Source organism: Trichosurus vulpecula, chromosome 2 (genome assembly GCF_011100635.1).
Source record: "Trichosurus vulpecula isolate mTriVul1 chromosome 2, mTriVul1.pri, whole genome shotgun sequence".
Taxonomy (NCBI): Eukaryota; Metazoa; Chordata; class Mammalia; order Diprotodontia; family Phalangeridae; genus Trichosurus; species Trichosurus vulpecula.
In genome coordinates this window covers 400029766-400055428 of record NC_050574.1, presented here as the reverse complement: position 1 = coordinate 400055428, position 25663 = coordinate 400029766, and the positions used below count along the sequence as shown (strand labels likewise).

Genomic DNA, 25663 nt, shown 5'->3' with positions numbered 1-25663 from the left:
CGCATTATTATTTCCATTTTTAAAATGCAGAAACAAGCTCAAAGGTTAAGAGACTTGCTCACAGTGTCAGAGGCAGGATTAGAATACAGGTCTTCCTCGTTCCCAGTCCAGCATTCTATTCATTACAATACACATTTTGATAATTTTATTACAATATAATCTTGTTGCAACTGATACACTCTTTGTTTAGATTCTTCCCTACACATTTTGGCTAACAGTAACACAATTAGACAATGACTGTTCGAACTACAAACAGCATTACTATTACTATGTACAAGGAAGGTATATTCAAAAGCTTCGCCAAAAAGCCATTTCTTTTGAGATTGTGTGATTGATGGGAACTGAGACAGCAGAAATCTTACAGAGAGAGGAAAAAGGAAGTTATGTTTCCTGAACAGCTATATTCTTGTATGATTTGTGCAACTACAAGGATAGACGCATGTTTCTAAGGCATACCCAAAGACTGGATACTACTTTACTATTACAAAGTTAGTAAAATAGGTTTCCATAAATAATATTGCAGTGTGTTATCTAGCATGGGGATTGGAATCTGAAAACATTCCCTTCTAATAGGTGATGCACACACACACACACACACACACACACACACACACACGCAGACACTCATCCTTGTTTCCTTTAAAAGTTCCCTCAAACTTTAGTGTTTCAACCAAAAAAACTTTTGCAATCCCCTTAAGTATATAATAATCCTTATATTTAATTAAGAAAATTGGAAAACATTTATCTCATGTATGAATAATGTCTAACAAAATAATTTGACAGCTAATCTCCAGTAACTTCCCCCACTCACTCACTGAGAAGTGCAACCAAAAGCACAAGATTTACTATTCTGAAAGGATTTAGTAAGAGTCTAGAAAATTATTAGGATCATAAACAAAGAGCTGGAAGGGAACTTGGAGGGAGACCATCCTGACTAATTGACTGAGGACTAGAGAGTTGGAGTAAATGGCAAAGCAGTGATTTGAACTCAGGTCTCAAAGAAAAGGTTGGGTACCCTTTCTACCACACTACTCTGTTAGGTAGTCTTTACTCTGCCTACAACTTGTAAAGAAATTTAAAGTTGTTAATAGAAAATCTCCATAACAAAAGGATCACTTTTCCAAAAGTTTGTGGGCTATCACCTTGAAAAATGTATAATGTGGGAAAATAATTTTATAAAAAGAGGAACTGAGTTTTTTTAAGTTAAAAAAGTGTATTCATTCTGTATGACTGATAAAAGCCTGTCAGAGTTTATATAAATTCTGCATTGCAGAAAGGACTCACTGGTCACATTTTATTTAATTCATCTAAATGACAGACAGCCCCCAGCTAGAAATTTTGATCTTTACATAAAAGAAAAAAGTACTTTTCCGAAGAAGAAAACGAATACTAACATACATTTCCATGATGAAGGGGAACTTATAAAATTAAACTCAGAAAGGAGAGGAAAGGAAATGCACCAACTCAGTTAAAACATGAATCTGTACCACAGCCATTAAAGTATTTTAATAGTTTGGAGCAAATTTTTTGGTGAGCACAATATTTAAAAATAAAATGGCAATTACATCTTAGTATTTCTCCAGCTTTGCCTGACACAAGACAGACACTGTCGGAAGAAGATATTAAAAACATGATCAGACTTGATTAAAGTACCGAAAGCTCACAAGAGGGGCCTCACGTTGTTTAATTAGTTTTTATTTAGTTAACAGATGTTCTTAAAGTGTGTAGGCAGTCTGGTCTAGTCCAAACGACACAGCATAGAAATTGGGTCACATCTTTACCAGCAAATCAATGATCCACCCTGGATTGACCACTTAGAATTCCAATTTACAGAAGTTTTTCTGATTTTGCAACCAGTAGTGTGCTGGTAAATGTTTAACTGGTTCTCTGTACCAAGGACACAAGAAATTTTTAAGTTTAATCTGCATTATTATTTTAACAATTTTAGTCTAGACAACAATAAAAAAAGCTAACAGTAATAAATAAAGATAGCAGTAAATCAAGCTCTGATTTGTAGGTTTGCTGATTTCTGAACACTGCCTTTAGCAGACTCCAGCATGCCTGGTCTATTAGCAGGCACCACCCACACACTTAGAAAGACCCATACTTAGAAAGTCTACTGCAAATCTCCCCCCCCCCCCCCAACTATCCCCTACAAAAAAACAAAAACTTTTCACTAGTGCTGCCATGAGATCTATTGTAGCAAAACTTGGAAATCTTTTTTTTTTTTTCAAAAAACAGAATCCATGAAAATCTGTTGTTATCCTGGACCATTCAATTCCACATTCCCAGAATCCAGAACTCAGAACAGTACTATTAGTACTAGAATCAAATTAAATTTAGTAGCTAAATAGACATTTATGAGATAGCGTGAGACCCTATTCGCCATTTTAAGTACTATGGGAAATAACGTTTTCTATTTAAAAAAATTTTTGGAAAATATTTTGGGGCACAATACTCGTGACTCGGGAGTTCTCTGAACCTCAGTCCATCCCTATATCTTAGGAGGGATAAAACTCTAAGAGACCAAAATGTTTTACACCTCTCTTCTTTCTTTATATGACTATTTCTATCTAAAATGCCCAACCACTACTGAAAACAAGCACAAGTGCAGAAATATTGCTTCCTTAAATATCTATGTCCTGCTGTGATTTTTTTCTTGGGCCTAAGGAAAGGATTCAGCAATTCAACAGTAACATATAGCACCAAATGTATGAAAGACAGAGAAAGAATGGTGGATACCACATTGGCTTTACTTTGCTGCAATAATCAACTTCATTTTAGGACCCAAAGCTGACTAGGAAGGACTCTCAAACAAAAGGTGGGGCAGGAAATAAAAAAAAATCCTAAAGCTCTTGTGCATCTTGCACCATCTTCTCCCCTTTCCCCTCCAATATCCATAAATTTTATACACACCCAACCTTCAACTTAAAATTTCTACCAAAAATAAAAAGCACCCAAAATGAGTACCTCATATTCTGTGAATTGTTTTTAAAATACTCACTAAGAACACAGTTCCAAGCACGGACCCCCAATGTTTAAATGCCACATTGCTGGCAAACCAACAGGAAACTGAAAACTTCTCTGGGCCTTCTGCCAGGCAGGCGTGTACTTGAAAGAAACTTATAAGCCATCTGGAATTTTAAATTTTAAAATTCAAATTTTAAAAAACACTACTTGGGAGTATAGTACTACTTTCAGAGAGACAAAGAAAGAGTTGTGAAACCATCACTTACTACATATGTGTGTGTCTTTCTATATAAGTATATACATATATAGACATGTGCACATACACATATGGATATATGACTATGTATACTATATATGGTCTATATATTCACATATATTACATAAATACATATGCTACCTTCCCTTTTTTGTTAATATCACCTCTATTGTTTCTACTTCTCAAAAAAAAAAAAAACCAGCCACCAATTCTACCTGCCTCATCCACATAATTAAAGACCATCTTTGGGGATCCAAAAGTTGAATCATTAATATCACTGTGAAGCTATTCTGTAATGAATCTTCTTGATGCAAACATGTTTAACCTTTTTCTACTGCATCCTGGGAGAAAAATATAGTTCTCGTATGAAAAAAATAATGGTTTTGTTTACTAAAGAGGCCCACTCTCCTTTTAGAGTATCAAGCTTTTTTGATGGTGAAAAAGTAACCAGCTTTGACCAACGGCCAGGCTTCAATCCAGTGGCTCGCTAGATCCTTTAATAATTTCATAGGCAACCAATAAAGACCTAACCAGTTCTTTGCTAATTACCTTCCCATTAAACTTGCTGCCCAGGGATTTTCTCCTGAGGTTAAGTTGCAACTCACCCGCTGGGAAACTGCAAAACTAACTGCGGCACGTACAGAATACTGGCAAGAGGCGTACAAACCACGTAAGGCAAACACGTTTTCCAAAAATTCCACCCTCCTGCTCCCCGCTACCCCCCCCCCCATGCTGACGTTTCCTACTGTGTTTAATAAAGGAGTGAAAACAAGTCTAGTTTCTGGTCTCCTCTTTCTGAAGGCTGCTCCCAAAACTTAAAGCCGAGCCTCACAGATATCAAGATCCCCTCCCCCAAATGCAATCAGAGGCTCTGAAACCGTTTCTTCAGGCCCCCAAGGGTACTCCACTAGAGGGATCCCCGCAGGCCTGTCCAGGCCTTCCCAGGTCTGCCCAAGAACCCCTTCGCAGGAGGGCTGCTTTGAGAGAACGCTCCAAGAGAAGAGGGCCTAACTGTTCACCCTCCTCGTCTTTGAATCCTTCCCTCTCCCAAACCTACAGAGCCACTATGCAGCATGACTCCCATACACCCCAATTCTGGCAAAAGCTGGGACAAGCAATGCCTCTCACCTTGAGCTAGAGCTTGAGTGCAGACGAGAAGAAGGAGCAGAAGGGGTATTCCCGGCCAGCGCCCCATGGTCATCCTGCCGCTGAAAGTTCACTCAAGTCCTCAGAAGTTTGGCAGAGCTGCCTATGGGTTCACAGGCTCCTTTAGTCTGTCCTGGGATCGGGGGACCTGTACTAGAGGAAAGAAAGAGAGGGGTGATCTTTCTCCTAGTGAGAGGGGGGGAACAAGGGTGCAGCAGGGAGGGGCACCGGGTGCCGAAGATGACAGCCGCACAGCAGTTAAGTTTCCAGTGTGCCAGCCAAGGGGTGCGGCACTCCGCTCGGTATTTGTAAGGCTCCCGCCCTGGTAAGGAGAGGACCCACCCAGCCCGCTCCACCAGCCAATCGGGGCCCTCCGAGGGGCGCAGAAGAGGGGTGGCCGTGACAAGCATTTGGCCCGGCGCCCCGAGCCGCGCCCTGGAAGAGGCCGCCTCTGCAGCAGCGGGTAACCCCAAACACTCCCGTAAAAGAGCCGCAGCCGTCTCTCTCCTCGCGTTCTTCCTTCCGAGCTTCTTTCCTGGGCGAGAAACAAGCCCAGCAGATTCCAACCATCTGCTGTTTTGAGGGTTGCGGGCTGCAGTATCTGGGGAGTAGGGGAAGGCAAGCCGAGAAAGAGGGGGTGCCCCCAAAATGTAAGCGACTGTTCAGGGGTGGGTGGTTTGGACAAAGATTTAATTCATTAGAAATTCCATTGTGTGCCAAGTACACATAAAACTCTTGCTAGGAGGGATGATTTCGGATGGACTCCGAAATGGCCCAGAGCCTAACTTTCTCACACTCTAAAACAAGAAACATGGTGTTCCTATCAGAGCCCTGAGTCACTGGCCTCCTCTCCGAAATCGCACTGGCTGTGGAAACGTGAAGGGGATTTTTGTTTGTTTTGTTTTCTACACCGCCCACCGCCACCACCCTCCACCACCCCCCACCACCCCACCGCCCTCCACAGACTAGTTCTCTAGAAAGAGAGCCTCCTTGCCAGGTTGATTGACTAGCCTCTCCCTTTCCTACAGAAGCAATTTTTTTCTCTTTTGTCCTCCAATGCTAAATTGTTTCATTGTCATCCAAGGCCAGAATCTTGTTGTCCCTTTTCTTCTTACAATTCTCTTCTTAAGGCCTAGTAGTTTTTCAGATAAGATAGTTGTATCACCTACAGGTAAAGTGGGTTTATTTTCCTAACTTAGTTTGGTTCAAGAAGCTTATCATAATAGATTGAGACAGTTTGAAGGGACTCTAGGGTGATCTAGTCCAACACCCTCTTTTTACAGATGAGGAAACTGAGGTCCAGAGGTGATGAGGGCACAGTCTCTGGGAACCCCTTGAACCCTTGAACTCTCCTTGAATCTTGCCACTCGACCTGGCCTTGGCCTGAGGCTATAACCATTAAGCCCAAATGCCTACCTTGCCCAGTCCTCTATTGTCCAGCTGTTTCCCACCCTTAATCCTGTTTCCCATCCTTAATCCTGATCAAAATATCTATACCATAGCTCTGCTACCCCAGCCCTTGATGGGTTGTCATTTCCATATGGCCTTCAGCTATTTCCCCCACCCTGGAGTCTGACCTCGTCCTTAAGTCCCTCCCTAAACCCCTCTTCTGGTCACCCCAGACCACCCCTCAATCCCTCCCACAACCTTTGTGTATATAATCTCCATCTTGCCTCCATGAGGTTGGTCAGAACCAATCTAGCTCAGATGGGTCTGGCCCTTTTTCCTTACAGGTGTCGCAAGGGGTGGGATCTCTCGGGGCAGGCTTATTTGGCTAACTCTTAATAAACTTTGTCCTTTCCCTTGGCTGAGAAAGCTTGAGTCGAATTCTTTCGGCAGGACCCGGCGTGTCGGTACTTTGGGGTGTCGAGCACCTCTCACCCCAAACCCTCATCAGAGGGATTGGGTGACTTGCCCCAAAAGCTGGGGTTGGGGTAATTGGCAAACTAGGATTACACAATTTCTTTTGGTATGTCTAGATCTTGGACTGGAAAATCCATAATTTGTTGAGATCATTGTTAATGGAATGAATACAAATCCTATCACCTCTCCCAAACGTGAGACCAGGGATGGGAAACCTGAGGCTTTGAGGCCACATGTGGTCCTCTAGGTCCTCAAGTGTGGCCCTTTGACTGAGTCCAAATTTCTCAGAAGAAATCCCTTTAGTAAAAGAATTTGTTCTGTAAAACTTGGACTCAGTCGAAAAGTCACACCCAAAGACTTAGAAGGCCACATGTGGCCTCGAGGCCCAAGGTAGACTAAAGTTTCTTTTATTAAAAAAAAAGCAAACACTCATTACACTTCCTTCAGAAAGAGTGTCTTTAGAAACAGAATTGCAAGGTATAACACACCTCTTTATGTCCTAATCCTAGATTAAACATTAACTACCAAAAAGTAATTTTTAAAAAATAGAATTCTGAAAAATAACTTTTTTTCCAGCACTTAGTACATGGTGTTCAACAGCTATTTAATAACATTGAGATGAGCCGTGGTTTTAAATATGAAAATATCCCTATGTGAGAAAGAGGAAATATGGCACAGGAGAGAAAGGAGCTGACCTGGGAATCAGAAAGACCTAGTTTCAGGCACTGTGTTTGACACATATTGTCTGTGTGACTGGGCAAGTCACTTAAACTCTCAACACCTCTGGCAACTTTCTAAGATTATAAACTGCAGAGAAGGTGCAAACTAGAACTGGGAGAAAGATTTGCCTCCTTTGAGTATTTCCTTTGTCACTGAGATCAAGAATCTAATCCCCTATCCCTAACTGAAGAAAACCTCAATTTAATTCTCTTTGAACTGCCCTGTATTTAAATATTTCTCTCAGAAGTCTGAAAACTGAAATGATTTAATTGCCAGAAATCTCTTATTCCTTTCCGCTTTGCTAAAATTATAAATTGAAGGAGAGCTTCCATAGTTGGGTCTATGCTTTCCAGAAGCAGAGGTATTTAACCAACAATGTTTATTATCTGTTCCTTTAAATGGATTTGACATGCATTAAATCTTTACTCTTAGAGGAAGTATTCTGAAAACTGTTTGATTGTAGTACTATTTTTGGCTCAGAAAATTAATTTGCATAACACTTTGCACACAGTTCAAACTGACTTCAAGAGGCTCTGGTTTCAGAATGTACAATAAAATTAATTAAAAGAATCTGAAGTAAATATGCGTTTGGACATGACCAGTGTGTGTTTGTTTTATCTGATTATCTAATTTACTTACCCTTAAGAGACAGAATAGTGAGTACTACTCTCACTCTCTGCTCTGTTCCTCTGTACCCCGCCACGTGAATAGCCCTGGTTCAGTCCCAAGGATCCAACGAATGAAGTAAGGGTCCCTTGTTTTCACTGTTTGGCTCATTTAAGTCCTCTCTTCCCTCACAACACTCTTATGGACAATTTTACTTATGAATGAGTTAAGCAAGGCCCTCTCCAAAATGGGAGGGGGAGTGTTAAAAATACTCAGTACAATATGAATCAAGAATGAGCCAGGTAACTTATTCCTATATATAAAAAGAATGTAAACACAGGGCATTTGTAAGCACATATAGAACAGAATTCATGAACGATTTGTAATTTCTGTTACAATCTACTAGGAGGGTGATATTTAAACTTCATCAGAACATAAAGTAGTTTGTGGGATTTCTAATATGACAGTTTACATTTTGCCTTGCAGTTCTGCATTATCACTGCTCTAAACTCTAACCTTGTCTGAACTTTGCACTTGGTTATTTCTCCTGGAATCTACTACAACCAAATACCTCTCTCTAGGTATTTACTAGGACCTTACAAAATTAGAGACTGGCTCTAAATTTGGACACATTCACCTTGAGAACTGTACTCTCTCACATACTCAAGAAAGAAAACATAAAGCAGAGCAGGATGGCAGGAGCACAAGCTCACCTATTTAAGTCTATACTCCATATGGAGGCAACAATGGAGTCATAAGAAAGTACCACCCATTCCCCAAAGACTTCATGGGAGTCTAGACTCACAAAACACTAATTGCCACATGGAGTAGTCACAGCCAAGAAAGAGGTGATGGCTACTCTCTTTGGTTCATCCATTGTGTCCTCAATTATTTTGGCTCTGTGGTTCCGTACTGGGACTGATTCATCATCTGACAGGGCAAGCACCTCACAGATGAGTTACACATGGCATGAAGCAAGCACCAAAAGGTTCTGCATGGTTGATGGGAACCAGGGAGGTCGACTCTAAGCATCTGCCATGGGCAGTAGGTGAGATTGGAGCAGGGGAGGGGAGATGGGGAAATGTCTCCTTCTTTACTCATTTGTTACAAGTGAAGCATTTAAGTGGAGATAAAGAGAGGTTAGTAATTGTGATGGGGAAAACAGAAAGGAAGAAAAGAACATCAATGACATATTTGAAGAATAGAAAGGAGAATAGATCAGGAAAAGAATGTCAGAGGGCAGTTAGCAGAACAAATGAGATAACTTTGGAACTAACATGTTAAATTGAGTATATACTTTTTTAAAAAGCCGTTCATGATGGGCTTTCTGATTTCATATACAGTACTCTTTTTATGTTCTTTGTATATGGAAGTGTACATGTATGTTGATATTTGTCAAGTTTAGAATAATAAGAAATTAAAACAAGATAACCATAAAGTACATGAAATATCAAGGTTGTGCTACCAAAACACATTTAAGACCTACATACATACAATTAAAGGAAGAAAACAAGATGCCATGATTCTTTAAGAAAAGGAAATATTGAACAAAATCAAAAGATTAAAAAGTTAGACAAAAATGTAAGTTACCAACTATCAAAAATATTGACTGGAAAGCAGGTCAAGGAAAGATCGTTTAAGATTCATCAGACTCCTTGAGATCCAGGACCAATTAAAAAAATCTGAACACTATATATCTTTTCTTTTAATTAATTTTTTTTAAATTTATTTATTTATTTTTAGTTTACCACACACAGTTCTACGTATTTTAATTAATTTTTAAAAATTAATGAGCATTTATTTTTTCTTCCTCCTACATATCCTTATATGAGAAAGAAAAAAGACCTTTGTGAGAAGCATGCATAGCTGAATAGCATGTTTTAAGAAATAATAATAAAAACTGTCCAGATTTATTAAAACTAAAGGGCAATATGAGAATATAAAGAATCTACTGGCCTTGTCCTGAAACTATAAAATCCCAGGAGTGTCACAGTCAAAATCTTTCACGCTAAAGAAAAAATACTTCAAGTAGCCACAAAGAAAGAGGTCAAGTACCAAGGTAATATAGTCTGGATTACCTAAGAACTAGCAGTAACTATAAAGGAGAGAAAATGGTAGATGATAATATATAAAAAGATATATGCTTACAACCAAGAATAACTAATTCTGCAAAATCAAGTGTAAATCTGCAGAGGGGAAATGGGTCTTTCATGGAATAAAGGACTTTCAAGCATTGCTAATTAAAAAAAAAAAAGACCTGGGAGAAAACTTTGAAAGATAAACACAGGAATCAACAAAAAGCTAGAAAGGTAAATGCATTTGAGCAATTATAGGAGGCTAAATGCTAATGACATTCTTACATTCTAATAAAAGAGACATGTCCTTTCAGAATCCCAAAGGCTTCAAAGTTAACAGAGGGAGTTAAATAAGATGAATCTAGGAATTAGGGATGTGTTTCTCATGGTCTGATGGTTTCAAAAGAGGAAAGAAAAGAGAGGGGGAAAGGAACAGACTAAGGAAAAAATGAGGAAGAAAGGGGTAAATTCACAGCTTCTCAAAACTGCAGAATGTAAAAAAGGTATATAAATGTAGGAGAAAAGGTAGGGGAAGCAGGCATTCCATAAGCCTTACTTATATCTGATCTAGAAAAAGGAGGTTGTGACTACACATATACATACACTCACACAGTAGAAGTGTATTAAAATAAACTGGGAGATAGTTGGGAACAGAGGGAGAAAAGAGACGAGTTTATGAGGCAAGATGGAGTTTGGGAAGAAATGCTCACAAGGAAAACAAATTTCAGTTTCAAAGGGTAAATTGTTAGGAGGGAGGAGTTGAGAAATAGTAATCCACTCTGATGAAGGGAAGGGAACAGAAACAGTTAAGGGAGAACAGATAGTTTCAATGATGTTGGCCCTGACTAATCTTTCCAGCTTCACTGAAAATTCATTCCTTCCCTAATCCTCTCCAGATCATCCAAATTAGTCTCTCTCTGCTCTTTACACGGGACACTTCATCTCCTATCTACATACCTTTTTACTCAATACCTCCCATGTCTGGAATTTACTACTCCTTTACCTCATAGAATCCTCCTTTTTCTTTAAGCTCAACCTCTGTCTTGCCTGAGGCTTTTAGTGATCCTCCCCACATGTTACTGCTCTCTTTCTCAAATTACTTTGTAGTTAACTACTTTGCATAATTGTATTTACAATGTTAAATTTATATTTATGCAGTATATGTGTTTGTTGTTTTCTTCATTAAATGTAAGTATCTCGTGAGTAGGGATTGTTTCATTCTTTGCACTTGTATTCCTAATACCTAGCATAAAGCCTGGCACATAAGTAGGTATTTAACAAATACTTGTTGATTGATTAGTCATATTCCTTCTCTTTTTGCCACTTACTTCTTTGTAAAGAGGGTGGAAGCAGATAAGGTATAAAAGAATATGATTGAGGGAAATATATGATTAACAGTAATAACCATGAAAATTATGAGAAACAACTTTGACTCATTACATGGCAAAAAATGTTATAATTTAAATGAGATGGATGGATGTCTGTGAAAATATAAAATATCCAAATTGATAGAATAAGATACAGAAAATTTAAATCATCTAATATCAGTAGGAAAATTGTAAATCTCAAAGAAAAAAAAATACCACAATACCAGATGGATTTACAAGTGTATTCTCTTAAACATTAAAACTTTTTAAAAATCCAATATTACATAAACTATTGGCAAAAATAGAAAAAGAAAAGACTGTCTCAAATTTCTTCTATGATATAAATATTTATTTAGCAACTAAACTGGGGAAAGATAAAAGAGAGAAAGAAAACTATAATATCCCTAATAAATATCAATGCAAACTATTTGAATAAAATATCAGGGGAAAGGTCATAGAAACACATCAGAAAGATTATACAATATGACCAGGTAAGATCAATACAAGGAATGAAAGGTTGGTTCAATATTAGCAAACCTATAAATCAAATAGAGCACATTAATAACCAAAACAATAAAAAAACACATGACTACATCAATACCTGGAGAAAATGCTTCTGACATACAACACCTAGTTCAGATTTTAAAAAATTAAAATTGAAACGAATGATTGGTCTTTCCTTAAAATGGTGAATACTGTCCATTTAAAACCAAAAGCACAGGCAAAACCCAGATGGAGTAGAAGGAAGCAGCACAGTTGAGTTCCCTCTCTTCCACTTCAAAAAAGAGCTTCCTCCATAAAGATCTAGAAGACAGCAGACCAAATCCTGATGGGAAAAAAATCTAAGAAAAAGTCACAGTGAGTCATTATTTTAGCCCAGATTTGCATAGAGAGAGTCAAGGAGGCATTCAGACACTGGGAAACAGGTGTGGCCAAAAGAACACCATGCATATACTGTTTCAGCACCACAGGGAGGGGCTGTACACAGGGCAAAACCCATAGTGGGGTGCTTCCAGACCCACAACAGGACTCCATGTGGAAACAGGTGCCAAAAATAGCTTTGTTGTCCAAAATCAGGTCTGGATCAGAGGTTCAGGGCAGCCTAAAGAATAGCAACTGTGCCCAGAAATAGCAGGGATTTAGGGGCAGGATTGAGAGTGACTGCAGGCCTAGGCTCAGAGAAGAAAGTTCAGAAGCAAAGAATAGCAATGTTCTCCTGATGCAAGGAGCAAAGCAATCTCAATTCCAGCTTTTAGCCCAGACTAAATGAAGTATATGGAAGAATAACCAGAACAGCAAAGGGAAGCCTACAGTTCTGTTTCTCTGAATCATTCTAGCTTTCCAGCTGACCGACAGTAGCTGAATCCAACAGCAGTCTACTGTTTCTCAGACTCAAACCGAATATAGGGATTTTCGAGCTTTGACCAGGAAGGTAGCAATCAGCCTTTGCCCTGGATTAGAACACTTTGAGAGTACTGAAAGCTTGAAGGTCTCTAGCCTGAGCTATCTCTGAGATCCTGGAATAAAATAATACTCAATACCAAAATTAATTTTGTTGTTATTGCTCAGTGGTTTCAGTCATGTTCAACTCTGTATGACCTTATTTGGGGTTTTCTTGGCAAAGATACTGGGGTGGTTTGCTGTTTCCTTTTCCAGTTTATTTTCAAGTTGAATAACTGAGGCAAACAGGGTAAAGTGACTTTCCCAGAATCACACAACTAGTAAGTGTCTTGAGACCAGATTTGAATTCAAGAAGATAAGTCTTCTTGAACTCCAGACCTGACACTCTATCTACTGTGGCACCTAGCCGACCTATGCCAATAATATCCTAATTTAATACCCCAACAAGGACCAGCCCAGACCTTTCCTCCAAAAGTGTGGCACAGTCAGCATAGTTCTACCATAAAGTCCATGTCAGAAAGTAGTCTGGAAGAAAGAGCAAAATACCCAAAAATTCAACCATAAAAAGTTATTGTGGTGATGGGGACACTTGAGACCAAGACCCAGAAGAGTGTGACTTCAAATTATCTACAAAGCCTCAAAGAAAAGCATAACTTAGGGATAAATTCACCTAAAATTGCTGGAAGAAATGAAGCAAAAGTTTCTTTTTTCAAAGAAATTTTCCTTCTTTATATAAATAAAATAAGAGAGCTACAAGGAAAAATGGAAAAGAAATGAAAAGTGTAGAAGAAGAAACTGGAAAGGCAATTAGCAGCTTGACATAAGAAATACAAAAACAACATAGTTTAATATTGGGAAGGACCAAGAGAAAGCAATAATTCCATAAAACAATAAGAAATATTAAGACAATGTTTAAAAAAACTGAAAAAAAAATTGAAAAACAATATAAGGTGTCATATAGCAAAAACAGCTGGCCTGGAAAAGTAATGGAAGAGGAGGAAAAAATGAAGAATTTTTGGAATTCTTGAAAGACAAAAAAAAATAGCCTAGACATCATATTTCAAGATATCATAAAAGAAAATGGGAAGATCTAGAACCAGAGGACAAAGTAGGAATAGAAAGAATTCACCAGTCACTTCTGAAAGAAATCTCAAAATGAAGACTCTCAGGAATATTATAACAAAAATGCTGATATTCTAGGTCAAAGAAAAAACGTTGTAAGCAGCCAAAAAGCAAGAATTCAAGTATCTAAGACCCTCAGTGTGGTGTTAATGTGATTAATGATCTTCCTTAACCATTAATCCTATTAATAGGTCCCTCATGGAGCTAGTTAAGGGAAGCTTGATTAGGAGAGGCTTGTTTGTAGGAAAGCCTACACCCTTTTGCTAATTAGGTCTCGAGGGTTGTGAAGCCCTCAGGCTCTACAAAGGGTATATATACTTTTAGGGTAGCAGTTAAGCTCTCTCTCAGAACTGAAGGAGGAGAGGACCCAGGCAAGCAGACAGCTAGGATTTGTGAGTGAGTGTTTATGGTAAGGTCCCAGAAGAGGGGGGAGGTTATGGGATGGCTTGGTTCCCTGCTGTGATATTGTGCTTTAAATTCCTTGCTGTTATGATATAAATGGACTTACTCATTTGGGGATATAATTGCTGCTATGTTGAACTGGAGTTATTGGTTTTGGGATATGATTCTCTGGTGTTTGAATAAATGTTTTCCTTCTGCTTTCTATATGGAGAGTATCTTATATTCTGTGATACAGAACTATACAGGCATAGTCACAGTCACCATCGATATTGTGACACTTGCCTTACTGATACACTCAGTCACCATCACACATGTTTTGGCAGCTACCACTATAAAAGAGTGAAGAACTTGGAATATAACATTCCAGAAAACAACAGATATAGGTTTATAACCATGAATGACTTACCCAGCAAAAATGAGTATACTCCTATCATAAATATCTATAAACAATGATAAAAAGAAAAACTGTTTAAATTCAAGAGATGATACATGTGTCCTCTATGAACTGCATTATCATTAAAGGTCATAAAGGGAATCTAATTAGAGAGATGGCCTAGGAATGGTTCTGTGTAAAGTCAATCAGTAAGTGAAAAGATCTTCCCTGACCATTTAATAGGCTTCAGGGGGAGCTCCAGGTGGGGCCAAAAAAGGGAGGTCTGATTAAATCTTTGTTCCTAAGTAGGCCTCAAACACCTACTTACTAGGTGCTAAGCCAATGTGGACGTGAAGCCATCAGGGCCCTAAGGGGAGTTGCTAAGACCAGAACCAATGGGTATGTGCCTAAGTTCTGGTCAATCAGATTACATCCTAGTAAATCAGATAAGAAGTTAAGAACTGTATAAAAAGAAAGAACAGAGCTTGGAGAAGCAGACATGGCAGGATTAGGAGAAGGAGAAGGAGAAACAGAAGAAGGAGGAGCAATGGAAGCAGAACCAGCAGAAGCTGGAGTAGTAGAAGCTGGAGGAGCAGAAGCTGAGGAGCAAAAGAAACTGAAGCAGCAGACCCTGAAGAAGCCAAGAAGCTGAAGGAGAAGCAGAGGCTGAAGAAATTTAGGATAAGGAGGAGCAGAAACTGAGGACTGAGGACTGACAGCAGGGCAGAGAGCCGAGAACCAGCTTCCAGAGCATACACAGGGGCTTGGGACTCATGAGTAACCTTTTTATAGGAGGGCCCCAGCACTGGGAGGAGCACAAGTATGGCTTGGCTTGCTGCCAAAATATTTTTCTGTAACCTCCTGGTCACTATTGTGAGATGGGCATACTGGTTTTGAAAGGTTCTTGCCACAATATCCAAATGGGGGCATTGGTCTTTGTTCTGGTCCTTCGGAGTTTAAATAAATGCTTTAATTCCTCTGCCTTCTACTTAGAGAATTCCTTATATCCTGAGATTCTGAACAATGCAGGAAGGCTCGTGGTCCTCTTCAAGGTCATGAACTTTGCCTTAATGATATATTCTGTTATGTCTTCGTGACATTAAAAGAAGAACACAAAGAGAAGACAGAGGAATTTGTTAGAAGGTTGGGAAAGGAAAAAGGTTAAGAAAAGTTATGTGGCATAGTTGTGGTGCAAAACCTTATATAAAACAAGGATAAAGAGTGGGAGAACAACTGACTCTTGACCCTCACTCTCATTTGAACTGGTCAAGGGAGGGCAGAATATACATAGACACACATAGAGTTGGGTACAGAAATACATTTCACATAAGGAAATAAGAAGCGAAGAGAGAGCATATTGAGCATATTGGGAAGGATTAGATTTAACAAAGGATATGCAAAAATATTAATAGTTTTTTTTGAGGCAGTAAAAAATTGGAATCTAAGGGGGTGTCCATCAATTAGGGAATGACTGAACAAGTTGTGAATGTGATGGTAAACTGTTGTGCTGTAAGAAATGATGAAGGAGATGGTTTCAGAGAAACCTGAGAAGATATGTTTGAACTAATGCAGAATGAAATGAATGGAACTAAGAAACCAAATTACACAATGACAAAATAAAAATAAGTAGTTTTGAAGGACTTAAGAACTCTGAATGGCATAGTGACTAATCAAGTTTCTGGAGAACTAATGATGAAATATGCTACATACCTCCTAATTTCTTTTGAATGGACCCCCAGTTCTGGCTCCACAGCCAATCAAAGTGACTCCTCTTTACCATGTAGTTGGCAGACCAGAACCAGCTACAGAATGTCTGTTCATGCTCCAAATCTTTCTGAGGCATTTTCATAACATATCATCGTAACTCTCTCGAAAATAGGCTTTCCAACTTTTTCTATATGGGGAATTGCATTTGTCGAGTATGCTGATATTTGCTCATAATGGTTGGGCTCTAGGCCAGGCTTCCATTACACACACATTGGTTATGTTTAAAAACATGTCTCACTAGACACCTTTAGTCCATTACTTCTTTTCCATGAGGCAGGGAGCATTATTCATACTTGCTTTTCTGGAATCTTAATAGTTCATTAAATTGAGCGGCGTTCTCAAGTCTTTCAAAGTTGTTTTCCTTTATTATATTATAGTCATTATTAAAAGTTTTCCCTCCCACTTCTGTTCACTTAACTCTGCATCAGTTCTTTTGAATTTTATTAAATTATTCAGAATCTATTTTCACAATTTCTTTGTGCAAAATAATAGTTCATAATGTTCATATACCATAGTTCACTCAGCCATTCCACAACTGATAGGCTTCTCCTGTGTTTTCTATTCTTTGCCACAACACAGAGTGCTGATATTTGTAAATATTGTTCCTTTCCTACTTTTGAAAAATCTCTTTGTATTATTTACTTAATAGTAGCATTTCTGGGCAAAAGTATACACACAAATATATACACATATATTTATGTATGTGTCTGTGTGTATATATATATATATATATATATATATGTATATATATGTATATGTGTGTATTAGTTATTTGGGGGAGTTTCAAATTGCTTTCCAGAATGCCTGGACCAATTTATAGGCCTACCAAGAGTATATTAGTGAGCCTGTCCTACCATAACTCTTCTAATAATTGCCATTTTCCTTTTTTGTCATCTTTGCCAACCAGTTAGGTTTTGAAGTGGAGCCTTGCAGTTGTTTTAATTTTGTCTTGTTGTTACTGATTTAGGACATTTTAATACTGTTTCTGATAGATTGCTGATCTTCTTTTGAAAACTTTCCATTTGTATACATTGACCATTTATCTATTGAAGAATGACTGTTATTCTTAAATATTTGAATCAACTGCCTAAATATCTTAAACATCAGAACTTTATCAGAAAAAACTTGCATCAAAGTTGCTTTTCCCCCCAGTTAACTCTTTACCTTCTAATTTTAACTATACTAATTTGGGTTTCCACATAAACTTTTCATTATTATGGAACCCAAATTTTCTGTTTTATCTTCTGTGATCTCCTTTATATTTCTGGTCAAATGCTCTTCTCTTATCCATAGTTATAAAAATCATCTTCTTCTTCATTTCTCTAATTTGTTTATTTAACCTTTCATACATAGCTCCTTTATCTATTAGAGCTTATTATGGTATACTGTGTGAGATTTTAGTCTAACCTAATTTTGGCCAGACTGATTTCCAATTTTCCCAGCAGTTTTTAGTGAATTTCAGTACCTATTCTAGCTTTTGTAATCTTAGGTTAATTGAAAACTATGCTATTATGTCCATTTGTTCGAGAGTCTTATGTACCTAATCTGTTCCACTGACCAACTTTTCTACATTTTATCCACTATGAATAGATTTTTATAATTACTGCTTCAGTAGGCTGTCTTCCTTACTATTGTTATTATTTTCCAGACATCTTGGAGTTTTTCTTCCCCTGGATAAAGTTTATTATTATTTTTTCCTAATTTTATAAAGTTGTTAAATATTTCTAATTCTTTGGCACTAAATAAGTAAATTAATTTGAATAGGATTGTTAATTTTTATGAAGGTGACATGCAATTATACACACACATATACATATATACATAAACGTGTATATGTGTGCATTCGCATACATGCATATATACATATATATATATACACACATATATATACATATATATATATATATGTATACACATATATATACATATACATGTATATACACATACATACACACACACACACACACACACACACACACACACATATATATACATATATATATATACACACATATATATACATATATATAACTTAGAAAAGTAAACATATTTGAACTACTGAAGAGTCTGAAAGATGATGAAATGATTGCATTCTGACAGGTGGAAAATGGATGTGTTCTTTAAGAATCCCACAGAATTCAAGGGCCACTGGGAGAGTTAAGTAACAGGCAGATTGTCACAAAAATACACATACATGCATACATATGTACACATGCACATATACACATATATTTCTTTGTTCCATTCTGTAATTACCAGATTTTCTAAAATTCTATTCATTTTTTATTTCCTTCTTGTTTATCATTAGATTTTTCTACTTCTAAAAGAGGTTCATTCCTCAAATATTAAAGTTTTGTTGTCCATTTTTGCTGTAATTTGATTAGTTTTTCCTTAAAGTTTTAGATGTCTTCCCATTTGATGCATATATGTGTGCATGTGTGTGTGTGTGTGCGTGTGCGTGTGCGTGTGCGTGTGTGCGTGCGTGTAACATTTCATTTTATTTTCTATGGTGCTTTTAAGCATAACATAATTCCCTTATCCCTTTTTACCGTTGCCTTGCCTTAGATTACGATTGCCGCCTCTGCTTTTTTGAATTCATCTCAAGCATAATACATTTTCTAGTCTCTCATTTTAACTGTGTGAATCTTTTGTTTGTTTGTTCCAGGCTTGTTTTATTTAAATAACACATTTCTGGATTCTGATATTGAATCTATTCTCTGCTACTTTCCTGTTTTATAAATGAGTTCTCATTTGTGTTCATGGTTTTCATTGTTACCTGCGTTGTAACCACAATCATATCCTCTTCTATTTTGTCCCTCTCCCCTCCTTTTACAAAAACAAAAAGAAGAACTAATTAAAGAAAGGGAATCAGAACCACCCTATTAAGCTATAATGAAAGTGGTCTATTCCTCCTCCTCTGCCTTCTACCTTCACTAAGCCTTGACTCCATTCTCTTGTTCTTAGATATTTTTCTCTTTTTAACCTCACCTTTAAAATCTACTTTCCAAAGTTGGGGTGCTTTTTTTTAACTGTGACTATTCCCCTCCTAAGTTTACCCTTCCTCTTAAATATTTCCTCTCCTCCTCCCTTTCTCCACCCATTTCCTCCTTGAGTTTCTGAATTTCAGCATCAAACTCTATATGTGTGTGGTGTGTGTTCGCCCGTCCTTTGTTCAATTCAGGTGTGAATGAAGTTCATGAAGTGCTCTTTATTCCAATCCCTTCTTCTATGTTTGGATACTCCTCTTCTCATATATCCCAAACATATAAAAGAGTAAGCTATTCCATTTCTTCCTCTTTTGTTGCTTTGTATATTCCTTTGTCTACTCCCTTTTCCTTCCTCTCTTAAAATCAAGAAAATGGAACAAAGCCACACCTAGATAGTCTGTTTGTCTGTTACTTAAATCCCCTGGTGACCCTTGAATTCTGTGGGATTGATAAGGAACACTCCTGTCTTTTCCTCCTATCACAATGTAAGCATTTTACCATCTTTCAGATTCTTCAGTATCTCAAATGTGTTTATCTTTCTAAGTCACTCTTAACACATGCATTTACATTTGCTAAGCTCTTTACATTTCTAAGCTTCTCTTAGGCTCTGGATGCTTTCTTCATTAATTATACTTGTCAATATCCAACCTACTTTAAAAACTGGAACTTATCATTAAACAAAAACTCTATGATCTTTTTTGTAGTTTTCTTCTTTTAAAAAAACTGTATAAGTTTTATCGATTCTATCTCCATGGCAAAGGCTCAGATCCACAGGTGGATGGTACTTGTACCTTTCATTCTATCTCTTCCTGCCTCCACCAGGGCCTTATCCCATAAATCCTTCCTTCTCTCCCTCATCTTCAATATTTTCTACCTATCTATGCTTTCCTGTTTCTAACAGATGCACTCAGCTCTTCCTCATCTTAAAAACAACTTTGCCTGACCCTGTTATGCCCTCCAGTTCTAGTCCTATGGGTCTGTCTTTTACAGTCAAACTCCTAGAAAGATTCAGCTGTATTAAAGGTCTCCTTTTCTTCACCTCCTATAGCATCAAACCCTTTCAATCTGGCTCTCAGTGACCCCACCCCGCTAGGAAGCTTTCTGAAAGTTTGTCAACTGCTGAATCATATGGCCTTTTCCCAGTCTTCATCCTGTTTGACCTCACATTCTCTTTTGACACTATCCACCCCTCCCATTACCCAGATGCTTTTTTCTCTCTCTTCTTCAGTGTTACTGACCTCTTCTGGTTTTCCTCCTAGCTGTCTCATTCCGCTTTCTTAGTGATCATATCCATTCCCACAGGTCTAATAATCATCTTTATGCAGATGACTTGAAATATCTATATCTCCAGTCCCTTTCTCTCTCTGGAATTACTAAGTTCAGGCTTCTAGGAAGATTTCCCCTTTTCCCATGCATAAGTGCTCTCTCCTCCCTCCAATTACTTGCATTAATGTATTTTACCTTTCTTTTATTGAATTATTTTCCCCATCAAGCCCGTCTCTCTTCTTTTCTTCCCTATATTTAGTTGAGAATACCACTACCCTTTTAGTTACTCAGGTTCACAACTTTAATGTCATATATTCTTTATTCTCCCTCAACCCACATATCCAAATCTTATACTATATCTGTAACAAGCCTCAAACCTATCCCCTTTTCTACACTTTCACTCCCTAGCTCAGGCCTTCACTGTCTTTCACCTGGCCTATTACAATATCCTCCTAATTGATCTCTGGGAGGAGATCTGAAAAGGAGTATAAGCACTCAAAGGATCATCAGTTAAACAGCTTATTACTCATAGGCATGTAAACACATGGGGTACCCTTGCCCCACAGTTGCAAAGACACACAATAATGACAGTAGTTCAGACATACAGTAAGCAGTGTACCCCAATCTAGAGCCTAGATATCCTTGGTCTCTGCTCTTGAGTCTGATTGTCACTGTTGAGCAGATTCATAGGGACTGAGTGATAGGTGGACCTTGGGGTAGTCAATGGAGGAGAGGGAGGTCTGCACTGAAGTCCCTTTCACAGTTATCAACCACAAGGACAATGGGATTAGTAAAGTTCACTAACTTAGATGAAGTTTGCTAAGCTGATAGTTTGCTAACCTTTTATCCCTAACCCTAAATATAGCTGAACAAGCCAGTTGTTGAGTACATAGGAACTTCCCAGAATATAAGCAGGCCATTTAATGGTCAAAAATGGAATCACTTCTGCAGCTAAGGCCTAGCAATAGCTCATTTCTTACAATTTGCCTTTCTCCTACCTTAAATCTCTTCTCACTCCAAACCGTCCTTCCCACAAATACCAAAAGGATTTTCCCAAAGCACAGGTCTAGACATACTATTCATTAAAATTACAGTGGCTCCTTACTACTGTGGAATCAAATGTGATTACATCTTTATTGCACTTTTTAAAATGTCTATTTTGGTGTGTTTTATAATGTATGTAGTTATTAGTATAATGGTTTGTATCTGAGAAGAGTGTGTTATCTAATGAATAGAAAGTTGCCCTTGGAACCAGGAAGACATGAGTTCAAATCTTACCTCTGGTTTACTTACTACATGATTGTGGGAAAATACTTCCCTCTCAGTGCTCTGGACAATTCTCTGAGATGATAAGTTTTAGAGAACTTCCTGGCCTGCACTGGAGAGGACTTTCCTAATCTGTGTTAACCCAAACCAATAAAATCACAGGTACACTTCCTATCCCCTGGTACATTTATATTATTCACCTATATATAAACATAGGCATGGAGGGAAGTATGCTCTAAAATGTTTTATAGGTAAAGGTGCAAGATCAAAAATGTCTGAAGACCACTGTTGAAAAATAATAGCCCATGCACTGGCTCAGAAGGTCCTAACTGGACTAACTGGACTAGTTCTAAGTCCTAACTAGACTAACTCTCCAATTGTGCAAGCTGGTATTGTTTAGGGAAGAGAGGGACAGGGAATAAGCATCTGTCATCCTTACAACAATGTTTAGTAAGTATTGTAGTTGATGTTATCATCCCTATTTGATAGTTGAGGAAACTGAGGCAAACTTTGGTTAAGTGGCTTGCCCAGGTAAGTATCTGAGGCCACATTTGAACTCAGGTCTTCCTGTCTGCAGGCCCATCACTCTATCCACTGTGCCACTTAGCTGCATCTAAAATAAGACTAGTGCCCTCATGACAGAAGCTTCTTGATACTCTTTGAGGTGCCTTCCTCAAGACTATTCCCAGATATGTCATGAGGGCACTGCCAGTATTTTTCCATTCATCCATTATTTGGGGTTATAAAAACTTCTTTACTTTGAATAAGGATTGTTAGGATTAGGGTAGAGACGAGTCTGTGACCGTGCACATTTGCTATAAGTAGGGTCCACAGTTTACTTCAGAATTCAGGAAGTTCAAGCTGGGGACTAGGTATACAACCACCATATGGCTACTAAGGAGCAACTAAAAGCTTGTAGGTTTCCACCTGGTCCTTCCTTCACCTCAAGAAGCATTCCAAACCTTTTAAGTTTCTTATATAAGCCATTTCATCTCACTTCATCATCACTTTTATAATTCCCTTGGACATCATTCCCTTCTTCCTATCTCTACAACAACCACCCTAGTTCAGCCCCTTGTCTCTTTTGTCTAGACTATCGTAATAATATTTGTCAAGCATTTATCTTCTCCCTACCACTACCAGCCCCTCCACCTACTGGGAAAAAATCAAAGAAATACAAAACCCTTATATAATATGATCAGTCGAGCAAAACAATTTTTCTATTGGTCATGGCAAAAAGTGTTTCTCATTCTACATACTAGTCAGAGGGAGCTTGGTGACCCAATGGGTAGAGTGCTGAGCCTTGAGTCAGGAAGACCTGAGGCTAAACCTGGCCTCAAATACTTACTAAGCTGTGTGTCCCTGAACAAGTCATTTAACCTCTGTGTGCCTTGGTTTCCTCAACTGTAAAACAGGGATAATAATAATAGCACCTATCTCATAGGGTTGTTGTGAGCATTGAATGTGATAATATTTGGAAAGTGCTTAGCACAGTTCCTGGCACATAGTAGATACTTAATAAATGATTAATCTCCTTTCTTTCCCTTAGTCTGCCATCTCACTGTCTGTTATGAGGTGAATAGCTTTCTTCACTATCAGTCCTCTAGAATCATTATTGACCATTATATTGATCATATAAAGATCAATATCATATATATATTGGTATATATCGTTATACTGTTTGTTTTTACAATCTTGATATCATAGTACAAATTGTTCTCCTAGTTCTCCTTCTTTACTCTGCATCAATTAATACAAGTCTTCCATGGTTTCTTGGAAACCACTTTTCTTCACTTCTTATGACACAATGATATTCCATTATGTTGCTAACCATAATTTGTTCAGTCATTTCCCAATCAATGGAGACCTCCTTAATTCCCAGATCTTTGTTACTACCAAAAAAGTGTTTATAATTATGTTTGCACATAGGAGTTCTTTTCTTCTTTCTTTTATATCAGAGTTAATAGTGGTATTGCAGGGTCAAAGGTTTTGCATAGTTTGGTAACTGGGGCCATAATTTCAATTGCTTTTTAGAATAACCAAACCAATTCACAGCTCCACCAATTTCTGGCAATATCTCTCCTTTCCTTCAAGCTTTAACTCATATGGTACTCATTCCATGAAATTGTACTTGAAAACCATCCCCACCCCCAGGAGAATGGTATCTCTCCCTCCTCAAACTTCTTCTATCACTTTGTCTCAATCTATCACTTGGACTGAACATACTCTCTCTTCTACCATAGCTTGTTACATACGTTCCTTTTCATCCTACAAGATAACAAGACCCTTGCGTGGTAGAATTTGTATCACATCAAGTCCAATGCCTTGTATAATATGCACATAATAAATGTTACCTGAATTGAACTGGAGTGAGTTGAGTTAAATGAGAATAGAAATTAGCATATTCATGACACATGAAGAAATGTATGTGACTGAAAAACAGAATATATTTGGGAAGTAATGTGAAATGTCAGACAGCAGGTGAAGCTAGAGGGTAGAGGGCCTTCACAGTGGCGAAGAAGTTGGGACTTCATCCTTTAGACACTGCACGTAACTTCTGATGAATCAGAGATAAATAGTAGTAAAAATACACACACAATTAGTAATTGTGGTTTGCTAAAGCTAATATATACATATACATACATATATACATACATACACACATGTGTATAGGCTTGGGAGAGCCAATTGTTACATTTTCAATGTGAACATTTACACCTGAGAAACTGGTAAATACTACATATCAAAGCTTGATTAATTGTTTTGTTGATTATTAAGACTTAAGAAAGTGATGGAGAAAATGTTAATAATTCAGCTTAAAAATGCATCATGTGCACACTTTTTTGGAGCCAGTTGTTAAACATTTATCAGCACACCACTGTATGCATATGCATATCTATATGTATGCATGTATACATACATACATATGTTTTCCTCTCAGGGCTTTTGCTGGTCCTATAGGTTGACACAAAGATGGCCTCTACTCTAATAGAAGTAAAAAAAGTCTCTTTTTAACCAAAAGACCAAAGCAGAACCCACTTTTCTCATGAAGAAGAAATAGCATTTTAATCAAGGATTTCAACTGATGCCAGAATCTCAAAGTAGAGAGATGCTCCCTAACGCTGTATCTAGTGGAGTTTTGCCTGACAGTTTGGTGGAGACTTGTGGTGCACTGGAGAAGGATCCAGTTAAGCAACACCCAGCCAATAAAAAGCCAACTAAGCAGCATCTAGCCAATAAGGGGCCCACCAAGCATCATCTAGCCAATAAAAGGTCAACTAAGCAGTATTCAGGCCAGCCTCATTCAGAGGATACTCTGTATGTGTCCAGTGGGGCAGTATCCAGCAGAGTGGTATACCTTTGGGCAGCATTCCATGAAGTCATTTCCAATGGAAACTACGTATCCAGCAAAGCAATGTCCAATGAAACAGAATCTAGTAGGGATGATGTCTAAGTGTATGAAGAGACCATTGAAGTAAAAATTCAGTGGGAGAAATTCAATGCCTTCATTAGAAGACATCTATGATCCTAAACCTTTGGAAACAAGAGTTGCCTTTCCAAATGTGTGTATTCAATGGTGTGGACTCACAGAGTACCTTGAAGGTGGGGTAGTCTTCTCTGAGAGTCCTATCCTGTGAGTTGAGGGCTGTGAGTAATTCTAGCCCTCACAAATAAATATATGTATCAAAATATAAATAGCATCACTCTTTGTGGCAGCAAAAACCTGGAAACAAAGTGACATGCCTATCCATGGGGAAAAGTTGGAAAAATTGTGGCTTATCAACGTAATGGAATGTTTTGGGGCCCCGAGAAGGGTGAATATGAAGAATTTAGAACAATAAGGAAAGACTTGTAGGAAATGATACAGAGCAAAGAAAACAAAGCCAGTTAGGTGGTACAGTGGATTAGAGCTCTGGGCCCGGAGTCAGGAAGACCTGAGTTCAAATCCAGCCTCTGACACTTACTATCTGTGTGACTGGGCAGGTCATTTAACCTCTACTTACCTCATTTTCCTTATCTGTAAAATGAGGATAATAATAGCACCTACCTCCCAAAGCTTTTGTGAGCTCAAATGA

At 38.0% G+C, this 25663-nt stretch overlaps 1 protein-coding gene across 2 annotated transcripts in view; it reads right to left on the bottom strand.

Moving 5' to 3' along the window:
• CD99 (CD99 molecule (Xg blood group)) overlaps positions 1-4691 on the bottom strand; it is a 59666-nt gene extending 54975 nt beyond the window's left edge. Inside the window, exon 1 of one of the 2 annotated variants that reach the window (XM_036743485.1) lies at positions 4355-4691. In XM_036743485.1, the coding sequence (XP_036599380.1) occupies positions 4355-4427 (73 nt within the window). In that variant the 5' untranslated portion in view covers positions 4428-4691. The remainder of the gene's footprint in view (positions 1-4354) is intronic. The other variant, XM_036743486.1, reaches the window with a different exon arrangement.
• Between the last annotated feature and the right edge of the window lie 20972 nt (positions 4692-25663).